Consider the following 12,265-nt stretch of genomic DNA (forward strand, 5'->3'; position numbering starts at 1 on the left):
AAAGTAGTTCTAGATGCAATTCGGAAATGGTACCGATAACAGCATGCTCTCTTGATGTTTTATTTGATATTCAATATCATTACCGTTATTTTATTATTTCATTTATTTTTGAAACATAGAAGTAAAGTGTTATTATTACACAATATAATATTAACAACAATGTTATAAACTGTAAGAAATATAACAGATATATTGCTAGAAATTGTAGACATGCAGTAAGATAGAAATATATATATATATATATATATATATATATATATATATATATATATACATAAAATTTCATTGATAAAATCTAACAATTAGAACAATTATTTATTATTAGGAAGAGAGGTAAGAGTATATATAATGTAATATAATATAATATAAGAGAAAGTTGAAAATTTGATTGTTCACATGCATTTAAATAAATGTTGTGTAATACGGGAGATAAACACTATATTTATGTGTTTTGTTAATATTATTAGATTCAAAATTCTCGATATAAAAGAATCGAGAGTTAATAATAATAATCATTATTAGATGGATAGTCTCCGAGATGCATTCTCGGTACTCTAGCAATTCCATTTTCGTCACTAAAAGTAACTAAAAGTGAATCGATGCAATGATTCATTTTTTTCAACTAATTATATCTATAATCTAAACCAATATATCGTCATTATTAAGATATAAAGATAATTTCCTAATCACTCCCATCTCTAGAAGATAAAAGTATCCGAGTGGTCGGAGGACTTTTAACTCGCGGTTCATCGCGCCGTGAGGATATCTTCTTACAAACGACTAAGTCCGAGGCGAGACGATCGTTATCTGCGCGACTTGACGCTTTTGCGTGAGACCGTCGATCTGTTCTTGATGGCTGCGAGCTCCAAACCACCCCGCGTCAGCTGATTGAAATCGATAATGGTGAGCCGCGGCTCGGCGGCAGGCCGCTCCGTCAGGGCCTGCACCTTGTCGAGCGGTGCCCCGGGGCTGCGGAACCTGTAGCTCCGGCCCCTGCACCCGCCGCCGACGCCCGTTCCAGTTTCATTCGCGATTCCAGTTCCGGGCTGCTGTCCCATCCGCGTACCGCTCATCGATCGGTAACGAGAGCTCGGGAGCGGCTCAGCTTCCTCCCGAAAGTACCTGACGATTCCACCCGAGATTAGCCGATTTGTAATGCATCTCGATAAGCAATACATGCGTCGTTCTTTCTTGAATTTAAACTGACTTTTATACATAAATGATGAAGATCTTTTTGCTTGGAAAAAGCTCTCCATCTTGTCTTACATCAATCACAAAAATGTTTGGTTCCCGATTGTTTATCCTGATTGTTCATACACATATTTGAAAGATAAGAGAGTTGATTATTGTGATAAATTAATGTTAAAACAAATCGTCATTCTTTATATCTTTTTTCTACATTACTACATATATATATATATATATATATATATATAAATGTGAAAAGATTGAAAGAATTACTCATAAATGCTGGCGAGATGTAAGGTCGCTGGAGTTCTCACTGTTTTCGGTCTAGGCTCTCTTGGAAATCGATGTCTCTGCCGAGATTGTCGCGTTCGCCTATTCGATGGCTGATCGGGAAGCCCCGACGGGATAAGTCCAGTAAGCTTGTAATATTCCAGAAAAACGCGAGCCAAATTTCGACCGAGTCTATAATCTGTATTCCATTCTGATAGTCAAGGCTTTAAATTTTCCTAATTAGATATCAGCAGGTCCGTATTGATGCCAAACTTTGACGTATAAATCGCGTATAATTACTACTTTCATGTATGAAGTCCTTAATAAGGTTTAACGAAACTTAAAAAAACAATTCTTTTTAACATTCGTTTGCGCAATAAATAGTTCTCATATTTTGTATTTTTATAATGATAAGGTCTATGATTACGTGTGAAGGATACATCCTTCTTCGGTGTACGGCATTATATCGGGTATCCCTTTTTTATTGTAACCATACATGGAGACTTCTATGCTGTAACAGTTTACGTGCTCTTTCAGGATCGAGCACAAATAACGTCGAGCGGTTCCGGCTTTGTTCTGATCTTGATTGTACATGGTGTTGCCTAGTTCATAATCCTCCGCGTGCTGAGCTAATAATTTCGGCAAGACGATATGCCTCTCGTACCTGAGAGGCTGGCAGCCATGAGTCAGATTGGATTACAAGCTCGATTGATTCATTAATTTTCTATTTTCTCGTTAGAATAATATAGTTTTGTCGCGAATTCGACTTAACGGAATATCTAATACTACTCGACTCACCGTTAAACAAGATTAGAGTTACCTGTAGACATCCTCATACGTATTCCCGTAGACAAAGACACCCGTGGCATTGTTATGCGCGTGCAGATCCAATACGCAATCTAATGGTGTGTGCGAATTCTTATCGAGAGACTTTAACATCGATCTGGTCGCGAGGAGAGTAGGATGAATCCACTCGGAGATATGATTCCAGGATCGATTCAGATCTAATCCCATCACGGTGGACCTTAATATGTCAAATAATTAAGTTTTATATGTATTATTGTTCTGCTATACAGTCTTTATAAAAAATAAACACGTGTTTTACTTACAATTGGAAATACATATATATAAATAATATTATTATTTCAAAATTAATTTAAACAAAATTATTTGTCCGGTTATAAAATATATCAAGTACCAGTTATATATATATATAAAATTATTTAATCGGTTTCTAATTTAACGTTTAATTTATCTCATTAAATTATTAAAATACTGTTATATAATATAATATTAAAATATAGTTATATAATATATTATATATTAAAATACAGTTATATCGAATTATTAAAATAGTTACTAAAAACGGATATGATTAAAAGTCGATTATTTCTCGGGAATATTCGGATCTGTTCGTACCTGTAATTTCCAAAAAAGACACCATCAGGATTTAACATCGGCACTATCTTGAAGATCACATACTCTCTTAGAATCTGAGCGATAGGATGCGCGCTGACCAAAAAATCCATCAATCCCTGACACACGAACGAAGACGGCGATTCGCCGGGATGAACTCTGGCGAGAATGACGACCACCTTTCTAGGTCGTTCCGTGTCTTCGAGGTCGGAGGCTATAGTCACGAGTTCTACATTCCTCTTTTGGATCGACTCGGCCAACGTTTCCCTCTTTGTATATAACAATCTGCTGCACAAGTTGTCGAGATGTCCCAAATAACGAGTGTACGAATATGGATATGTTAGGGCGAACTGGTAGACCTCATCTTCGCGATCGAACGCGAAAGCGAAGCTTAATACGTAATGATTCTGATGCTGCGCAGATCTGTAATAGAATACCTGTAACATGAAGAAATAGATTGAAATGAATTATGCAAAATGATTTATATAAAACCTAAAATTATTATATTAGGGATTTATAATTTTGAATGTCTATTTAATAAATTATAATTATGTTTAATTTTAAAAAAATAATCAAAAATGCTTCATTATCAGAGTAAACGTTAATATGAATTAATTATTTCTTTGACTTTAATATTAAAATGTTTCTCGAATTATTTTTTTCCGAAATAATGTCAAATTTATTGTTTATTATTTAACTAAAAAAAAAACAGACTAAACATGTGGTTCTAGCTTATTGTATAAAAATTAAAATTTAAACTTTTTTTGCCCAAAATAGACAACAATTAATTGTTTTAATATATTTCACTTCTATACGGAGCAAATTATTATAAAGGATCCTCATAATCCCTGATCGTCATTTATTTAATTTAATGATGAGCAATAAATTCAGCATTATGTCTCGAGAGTAATTAATTGGCGAAATATTTTAATATCAAAATCGAAGAATCAATTAATTATATTAACATAATTTAGTCATCTAACGATATGATTGGCATTGGAGCATTTTTTATTACTTTTTAAATTTATTTCGTCAGCAATAAACGTAGTATTAGAGAAATAAATTAACAATAAATTAGCATTTAATTATGTTTTTATTCATATCTAATTTCTCTATAAATTAAAGGAGACTTCAAAGCACACAATTATTTATCTACTGTTCGTTTGATTCACAGATAAACGACTGTCTAAAAGTAATCTGTTATTAGTCAGTTTTTACGCTATCTCTTTTTAAGTTAATTCTTACATTTCGAAATGATGTAAAATAAGACATTATCTCGAAGGTAAAAATGGACAATTAATTTTATAAATAATAAAATAATAAACAAAAATGTTTACCCCATGGTTGTTTCGTCGCCGTTTGATGTTTCCTGGCTCCGAATTTTCCTTTTCTCTTGTTTGCCCTTTGCTATTCTTTCAGAGTACTCATACGACACTTATTTGTGAAAACAATATTAATTTATAATCGTGCACGCATTACTTATCAAAATACAATAATCGCGCGATTATTTTACGTAGCATTTCCAACATTAATCATAAATGACGCGCTCTTTATTTTATATCGCGATGGAAAAGAACGCAAAAATAGCAGAATTATGATTCGCTCATCATTGAAAATTTACACAACGTTATTTCTGTTGCTAACGGATAATATATGCACATATTTTATAATAATTTTACTATCTCTTATTATAATATAAATAAAACTAAACATATAAATTAATAAACGCGTCACGATAACGCTCAAATCCGTTTTGTATACGTTTGCGATATTCATTATTGACTGAAAAATTGAAAAATTTCGCCAATTTCATTCTAATAACGCGCGACATTACACGAGTTAAGGCTAATTGAGATACGATAATAGAAGAAGTTAATCAATCACGTGAATATGATAATAATCTGTAATTGTTTTAATAGTCCAGGAATATATGATCGCCTTTTGAGAGATAATACGATGATAATATTCTTTTGCTCGAATCTCGTCGTAAGAATAATAAGATTTCCCCTCTACAAATATATAAATAATAACGCGCTTCACATCGCTCGTGTCTCATCGCATATGACAAGATCCCCCCTCCATAAATATGTAAATAATAGCGCGCTAATAGTTGGCGGCGTATAGCGCACTGTTATTTACATACTGTAATCTTGTTGTCATTCACGCGAGAAATGTCAAACCGAACAGACAACTTCACGAAGCATTTCCTACATGTCATCGTATTATCTCTAAAAATTGTGACGAAAAATATGAGTATTAAAAGATATCAAATACGAACATATTGATTATTACAACTATTATCAATTGCTTATCAATTCACGTAATTAATTAATTTCCGCTATTATTATGTTTTAACTAGCCATTAACTCGCATTTATTGTGCAATAAAGTTACGGATTCTTGAGTTTCTTTATTATTAACAAAATATCTCAGAGAAAAAACAACTCAATTCCAAATCGAGCGACAAACGCTACGCGTTTGATTAATACAGTTACATTTAATTATATATCTTAATTATTATCAATTATCGTAAATTCCAATACGCCGAGCGTACTATATAACTGTCATTTTCGTATTTTTCCGTCGCAATTTAAAATAAAGTACATGTCATGTGCGATTAACAGTAGGAGTAGTTTGTAAAATAATAGGATTGTCGCAATTGATGATTAATGCGCGCGAGATCGTAATTAATAGTGTTTTCGCGAATGAATGTAATGTAAATGCCGTGAAAGAGTAACGAGTTACAAACAAGAAAGAGGAAAACGTCAGAAGAGATATCAAGCGGAGCAAGCATACGGTAAGCAAAAATTTTTGTTAATTGTTATTTATAAAAGTAATTAATCACATTTATCTTTGCAAATAGAGTGTCACTTTGCATTATTTTAAGATATAATAATTTATAGTTGGCTTTAGAATCGTTTGTATGAGTCGCGTTGTGGCACACTTAGAGGTGTCGGTTAATTTGACACGAGAAATAAAATTCGTGTATAAGGCATAATTAAATGCTAATTTATTTGTGTGCTAATTTATTTTTAGGTGAGAAATAAAAATTTATTTTAAGATTAGATTATGATAATATTATTCACATAATATTTTTATATAAAAATATTGAGATTAAATTTATAATGGTAATCAATCACGTCAGTCAGCGATAGCAATCATTGATCGATTTACGATGTCAATAATTCTAATTTAAAAGACTACAGGTGCTTGATGAAGTAATTTGATATTGGAACTCGCTCTGACACAGTTTCTCTATATTTCAATCGACAATATTGCCAATCAATTGGAACATCTATATCAATCGCGCGATGTAAATATGCATCTGCATATTGTATAATCGCGAACTTCACATATAATTTATTAGTCATATGATCGACGAGAAAATTGATTATTAAAATTGACATTCCTTTAAACTTTTAATTAATATAAGAATTTTTATTCATCGCTCAGCTTCATGAATCAAAGCATTATTCTTTGTCGATGCTTGAACTTGAAGATTTTTTTATATACAACAACGTAAAATTTATAAATCACAGCCATAGGGACAATGAATTATTGACAAAATTTTACCTGTTTCCGCGGTATCCTTTGCCATTTCGGTCTACTGCTGCTCTTTATTAACGGCGTCATTCCCTGCCGAAAGAGATTCGCGCTCTTCGAAATATTCACGATGTTGAAGATCACTCGTTGATCCGCCTTTACATTATCTACGGTGAAATTGAACCACAGGCGTAATCTAGGTCCGCAGGTGTCAGGTCTGATGAAGAGGTCGTACTCGAATTCGGAGATCAAGTCCACTCTACCGAGATTGCCGGTCTCGAAGGTGGCGTCGAAACAGATGTGGCCCTTCTTAGCTTTGCCACTATGTCCAGGTGGTCGCATCACCATCTTGTTCACGTTACCTAGACCACCCTCGGCATCGCTATCCTCGCTTTCTGCAAGAGTATCGGTTCGGCAAATTAAGTTAAACGAAAAGATAAACATAGGATATAACGATATATTCGGGATAATTCGCATGAAAACAAAAAAAAAAAAACGATGATAACGTTGATAATAACGCGTTATCGTCTCACGGGCGTATCGATTAATCGCCGTTATCGACTTGCGATTTTTAAAATACAAATTTCATAGTAAAATATCGAAACGTGTGATGATTCATAAAGTGGAACGGCAAAGATATCTGACCCGCGCGCTGATAAAGACTAGTGTGCTCCAGAGGATCCCGTCCTTCGGAAGAGAAGGCCATGACTTCCCAAACGATTCGAAATGATCTATCGATGGAACGACGTGGTCCGTCACCATTGACGAATGACGGTCGAGTCTCTCGAACGGTCGACTAGAGCAAGCATAAAGCAAACGACACACTCTGACCTATCGGGCGGAAGACACGATGAAGCACTGACGGCTTCATGCGAGACGACCGGCTTTACACTAGGTCGGTAGGTGTGTTACCGCCTACGTGATAAAAGCGGATTCCCCAGCAATTCGGCACACCTTCGTGAAGGATCTCCCAGTTTCGCGAGTCTCGCGTGAACGAACGAACGAACTCCGTGCAAGAGAAATGGGGAATCGGCTCGCAGGGAATTCGCGTGGCTGTCAAAGATCTCGTACGTGCGATCTCTCGACAGCCCCCTCCCCCCCCCTTCTCTCCCTCCTCCCACGTTGCCCACTTCTTTCGCCCACGATTGGAAGCTTCGATTATAAACCGGGAAAACTCATTTGCGGTCACGAGATCCCTGCAAGAATTCTAGCATGACTCTCTCATTGATTCGATTAGAGATGAACTGAGATTAGAGGAGAGCGTGATTGAGAGACTTGGCGAAAATCGCGATAGTTTTATAGAACATTGGCAAATAGAATAAGGTGATACTCACGTTAGCCTGATGCCTATAAGCTGATTAACTGTAGATTAGAGACCATGATATTGAGGAAGTTATTTAAAACTTTTTGTTATTACGTTACTTATACAAAGTTTTATCGAATAAAATTTTTTATTAGAAAAAGAATTACGTATTCGAATAAAACTTCTTACACGTCATAATATCTGTATAATTATTTGATGGATTTTGATTTTTTAATAAGATATGTTAATAATTATGGAAAAATTAATAATATATTATTAATGTCGTTAAATAATACAATTTTCTTTTTTCACAATTCAGTTAAATTATTTTAAGTCATTTGTTCAAAGAAATATATGATTATCATGATCTAAAAAAAAAGGAAAAAAATTGTCTCTGTGAATTTTTACAATCAAGGAAAAAAATATTGCCTATACAGAAGCTAAAATATAAGAAGGGGAAAATGACGACATCCGCGATATTTCCGTCATTGCCTATGTAATATACAAGACAAAGTTCTACCGGGAATCGGCTTCCTTTATCGCACTTCTTATCATAGAAATACACAGCCCCGTTCTGTACGGCAATACAGATCTAAATTCAGATCACTCGATATCTATTTTCATCGCATCCAAGACTCGACAATATAAATGTCGCGCTTTGTGACTAAAAGTACTATATATTCTCTGCCACAAACAAGAAAGGTGTACTGACTTTACATCAAGATATAGCCAGGTTATCAATGATTCAGCGTACGGAAATAAAAAGTTACACATCGTATTTTTTTTTAAGAGACATTGAATACATGATTTATCGAATAATAACGTCTTACAGCGTCACGTGCAATATTCGAGGTAACATCAGAACATTCATGACATTTTGAAGAGATTTTGTTTTAATTCATCAACATATCCTGCAAATAATTCCAATAAATAAATAAATATATATATATATATATATATATAATTTTTCTATTAATAATATTTTTAAATGATTTAATTTTCTCCACAAAGAATATTAAATTTTGAAGAATCGATAATAAAATTTTATTTTAATTAAAAATATATCTTTCACTATTTATAAAATTGAAAAAATAACTTTAGGGAACTTATAAGATTCTCGTATATATGGAATTTAAAAATCTCAAAACAATGACAAGTTTCAATAAATTAGATTATAATTATTTATAACTAGTTCAACTGTGACTCAATTATTTTCAATAATATTTATAATTGCATTTAGAAATTTATATTAATAAAATATAAATTGATTATTGCTTTACTTATATTTCATACTTATATTAATATAAATTATTTACAAAAATTAAGCGCTGTAATATTTTTGTCGACACACTTTTTACTTATTAAAAACATATTAAAAAAGATGAAGTATAACTTTTTTTTAATTTACCGGGATAAATGACCGCCTTTTATTGCGATTTTATTCAAAGAATAGTATCGTAAAATTCTTAAAAGAAAAATCCGAATAGCGATTAACACAAATATTGCGAAAAGTTTAAAATGTATTCAAGTTTATATAATCAAATAAAACTGGAAAAAAAAGTACGGTCATACAATCATCACAAAAATACATCGACGAGCTCACGCCAAAATTTCCGACAATTTCTATTTGAAAAAAATAACAAGAATCATCTTTCGCATTCAATTCAAGCTATTTTAATTATTGTGTCATAGAATCGAGTTAAAATTCAATAAATGTTATTTTAGTCCGTAAATAGAGTCATGGAATTCTCAAGGAATTAGATTATCTTACGTCATGTGATATGAATCACTTTTAGTGACACAGTTTATCTCGCAACAATTAATCCGTAGTAAATAATTAATTGTGACCAAGAAACGTAATTTCAAATTCAAGAGCAAACATCGTCGTTTGTTTCAACAGTCATTGCTAATTCAGAAAATCAATATCACGAAAAGAATAAAAATATAATAATAAGAATAAAATAGAACTTCACTTACTTACCAAAATATGACTTCAAGATACGCTTTTGCGACTCGCGGCATAATTTGCGTACACATCATGTAAAGCGCGTTCGATTAACTGACGAAACTTTCGGCTTTTACTTTGGCGTGTGTGAGAGACAGGTCAAAGAAACGTCAATTGTTGATGTTCCTAAAGGCAACCTCAACTTGTCCGACCGAGTGATTGACAAGCGGTGTTCGCGTACGTGACGCCGCTTTTCCAGACGGAGTTTCGAACCGTCGATGCGATGGTTGCGAGATGGGAAATGTCAGGGTGCAATGGGCGAGCGCGTGTTGATCCTTGCGTGATCCCTTTCGATCGATTTGACGGATCGCGAGATTCATCGAGAACGGGCACGTTCCGCGTGACTGCAGCTAGATCGGCGATAGCGCAATCACAAACAAGGTTTCGCGCGAGTCCATTCGAGGACGATGTATGAAGAATGCATGTATACAATATGTACATATATGTACGTACCAGTTTCTTCGTCGGACATGTCGGCGGGACTTGATGGGAATTGTCTCTGACTGGACCACGCAGGCCGCGACTTTGTATACTGGGCGACTTAATCGCCCAGTCCATCCTGGTTTCCTTGGTTTGTTGAATCGATATGTATACGCGTCTCGAGCAAGGCGATTATCTTGCACTGCAATGTTCCAGATAAGCTTGTAGATGAAATAAACTTGCTTAAATATACAAGGTGAAAGTTCAAGCAGATTTAATTCGCGATCTAACGCACATTCTCTTTTTTTATAAGGTATATTTTCAAATTTTATTTAAGAAAACAGAAAATTATCTGCCTCGCAAATAACTTGAAAACTCAAACAATCTGAATGTTTAAAGAGTAGTATTTTGAGAATAGGATTTAGCTTTGTCTCTTAAACAAAAACAAAAAAAAAAAAAAACTGAGTGACAAAATTTGTGAAATAATCATATATCTATAATAAGATCAACTGGAACATAATTTTCTTCAAAATAATTTTATTTAAAAAAATTTATAAATGAGAAGGCTTTTTACTTTCTGCGCGTAATCCTTATTAATCAGCATCCAATTAGAATATTAATCAGCTCTTTACTTAGCCCTGAAAATTACCATTTTACAGCCGTTAAATCGGACGCTAGTTAGCAGCCAGTCACGTCATTTCCGATTCGTACTCTCATCGCTCGTACGACCTATTCGTAATTTCGCAAGTTGGCGTGCTTATGTAACGTCTGGATAAGACAGAAATGGGGTAGATATATAATTTGCGCGCGTAAAATTTAATCATCACGAAAGTCAGAAACGCCATAAAGGACAAAAAAGATACATATATAATCTTTGTTCAGCACGCGCCTCGCTTTAAAGTCCACGAAACTTCTCGTACATCCGCTAAATGCGCATGCATCATGTGTGCGTGTGTATGTGTGTGTGTGTGTGTGTGTGCCGTAAGGTGTGCAAGCATCTACCTATCCCGGGCCAGGCTTTGTTCCGGAAGAGGGATGATGATCCGGGTTGCGAAACGACGGAAAAGGGTGGCGGGGTGAAGGGGGGGGGGATGGACAAAGGGTAGCGATTCTCTTCGAGCGTTTCGTGGTGACATTTCCGCGAATAATTTCAGAAACGAGATGTTGACGACGCTTATTCACTCCTCCATTTGCCGTGCGACAAATTTGCGCTTGATAAATGAATTAAGACGTATAGGACGTTCTCCCTTGCAAGGAATTACGCGTAAATTTGGCAAAGTAAGAGAACATAAGGAGAACAACGGTGATTTTTTGTTACTCACGTCAATATGAGTTCAAGAATAGCATATATCGAATTATAGATAGAATAATAGAAAATAGTTATTATTGATAAATTCGTATAATAAAGAGATAAGACAATACATCACATTTTGCATTTAACGTGTCATATAAAATATTTAGGAAAGAATTTTTGAATTAGTTATTATGGAGGAAGGAAGAAACTTATAATTATCATAAGTAATAATAAAAAAAATAATTTATAACAAAATCAAGCGGATAAAGATTTACTTAAGGTACTGATATTTTTACAAGGCTCTCGAAAAATCCAAAACGCGCTTTAATATGTCAACTGAATCTTTTTACTTTGTTCTCATTTTCTCTGCGAATTTAGACAACTGTGAAGGAAGCTACGATGTAACGAATTTCCAAAGATAGGATGCAAATTAGATGGAGAAGCGAAGTAGAAGGGGAAGTGGGGAAAAGGGTAATTCCTGCTGCGGGTTCCGATAAACCAATTTCCCGAGGACATTTTTCTAGATGTCGGTTAGTGGTGGTAATAGTGGTGGTAGTAGTAGTAGTAGTAGTGACGGTAGTTGGTGGCGGCGCATTCCCTGGTGAATGCCCTCCTCCTCCTCCTCCGGGCTTTGGCTGGGACCGCCGGGTGAAGCTCCCCTCGGAGCGCTCCCTCCTCTCTCTCTCTCCTCCCCATCCTTTCGCGGCCCCTTCCACTCTCCGGGAGAGTGTTGGGTGCGCGCAAAACGGGTGGTAAGAGGGACATGGCGCTGCACGGAAGAGAGAGTGAATGACTGGGAGAACGCGCGGGGAGATCGATATTCGAAA

At 34.8% G+C, this 12,265-nt stretch overlaps 2 protein-coding genes across 5 annotated transcripts in view; one reads left to right on the top strand and one right to left on the bottom strand.

The window, feature by feature from the left end:
- The window catches only part of LOC126857852 (ELAV-like protein 3), a 60,474-nt gene that overhangs the window by 3,689 nt on the left and 44,520 nt on the right, over positions 1-12,265 (top strand). Inside the window, exon 1 of one of the 3 annotated variants that reach the window (XM_050607680.1) lies at positions 5,491-5,670. The exons of the other annotated variants lie outside the window; for them this stretch is intronic. The gene's annotated coding sequence lies outside the window, so the exon portion shown is untranslated. Of the gene's footprint in view, positions 1-5,490; positions 5,671-12,265 lie in introns of those variants that run through there. 3 annotated transcript variants of the gene reach the window in all.
- Positions 340-10,314, bottom strand: LOC126857817 (cytosolic carboxypeptidase 6). 2 transcript variants are annotated; one of them, XM_050607601.1, is made up of 7 exons: positions 10,178-10,314; positions 6,447-6,811; positions 2,878-3,311; positions 2,279-2,482; positions 1,899-2,122; positions 1,462-1,657; positions 340-1,122 (listed from the first exon to the last, which is right to left on the bottom strand). In XM_050607601.1, exons 1-7 carry the CDS (start codon positions 10,194-10,196, stop codon positions 804-806), a joined length of 1,761 nt encoding a protein of 586 aa, XP_050463558.1. In that variant the 5' UTR covers positions 10,197-10,314; the 3' UTR covers positions 340-803. The 2 variants fall into 2 exon arrangements, with proteins under 2 accessions (XP_050463558.1, XP_050463557.1); XM_050607600.1 differs by lacking the exon at positions 10,178-10,314 and adding an exon at positions 7,062-7,413.

Source organism: Cataglyphis hispanica, chromosome 23, assembly GCF_021464435.1.
Source record: "Cataglyphis hispanica isolate Lineage 1 chromosome 23, ULB_Chis1_1.0, whole genome shotgun sequence".
NCBI classification, from domain to species: domain Eukaryota; kingdom Metazoa; phylum Arthropoda; class Insecta; order Hymenoptera; family Formicidae; genus Cataglyphis; species Cataglyphis hispanica.

Excerpts from the sequence above, each read along its gene's own strand:
- LOC126857817 (XM_050607600.1), bottom strand. The coding sequence starts at position 7,122 with ATGGCCTTCTCTTCCGAAGGACGGGATCCTCTGGAGCACACTAGTCTT. Across the intron at positions 2,483-2,877 it reads GTCTTTTTTGGAAATTACAG|GTCCACCGTGATGGGATTAG; the intron begins GTACGAACAGAT and ends TGACATATTAAG. Across the intron at positions 2,123-2,278 it reads ACGTATGAGGATGTCTACAG|GTACGAGAGGCATATCGTCT; the intron begins GTAACTCTAATC and ends CCAGCCTCTCAG.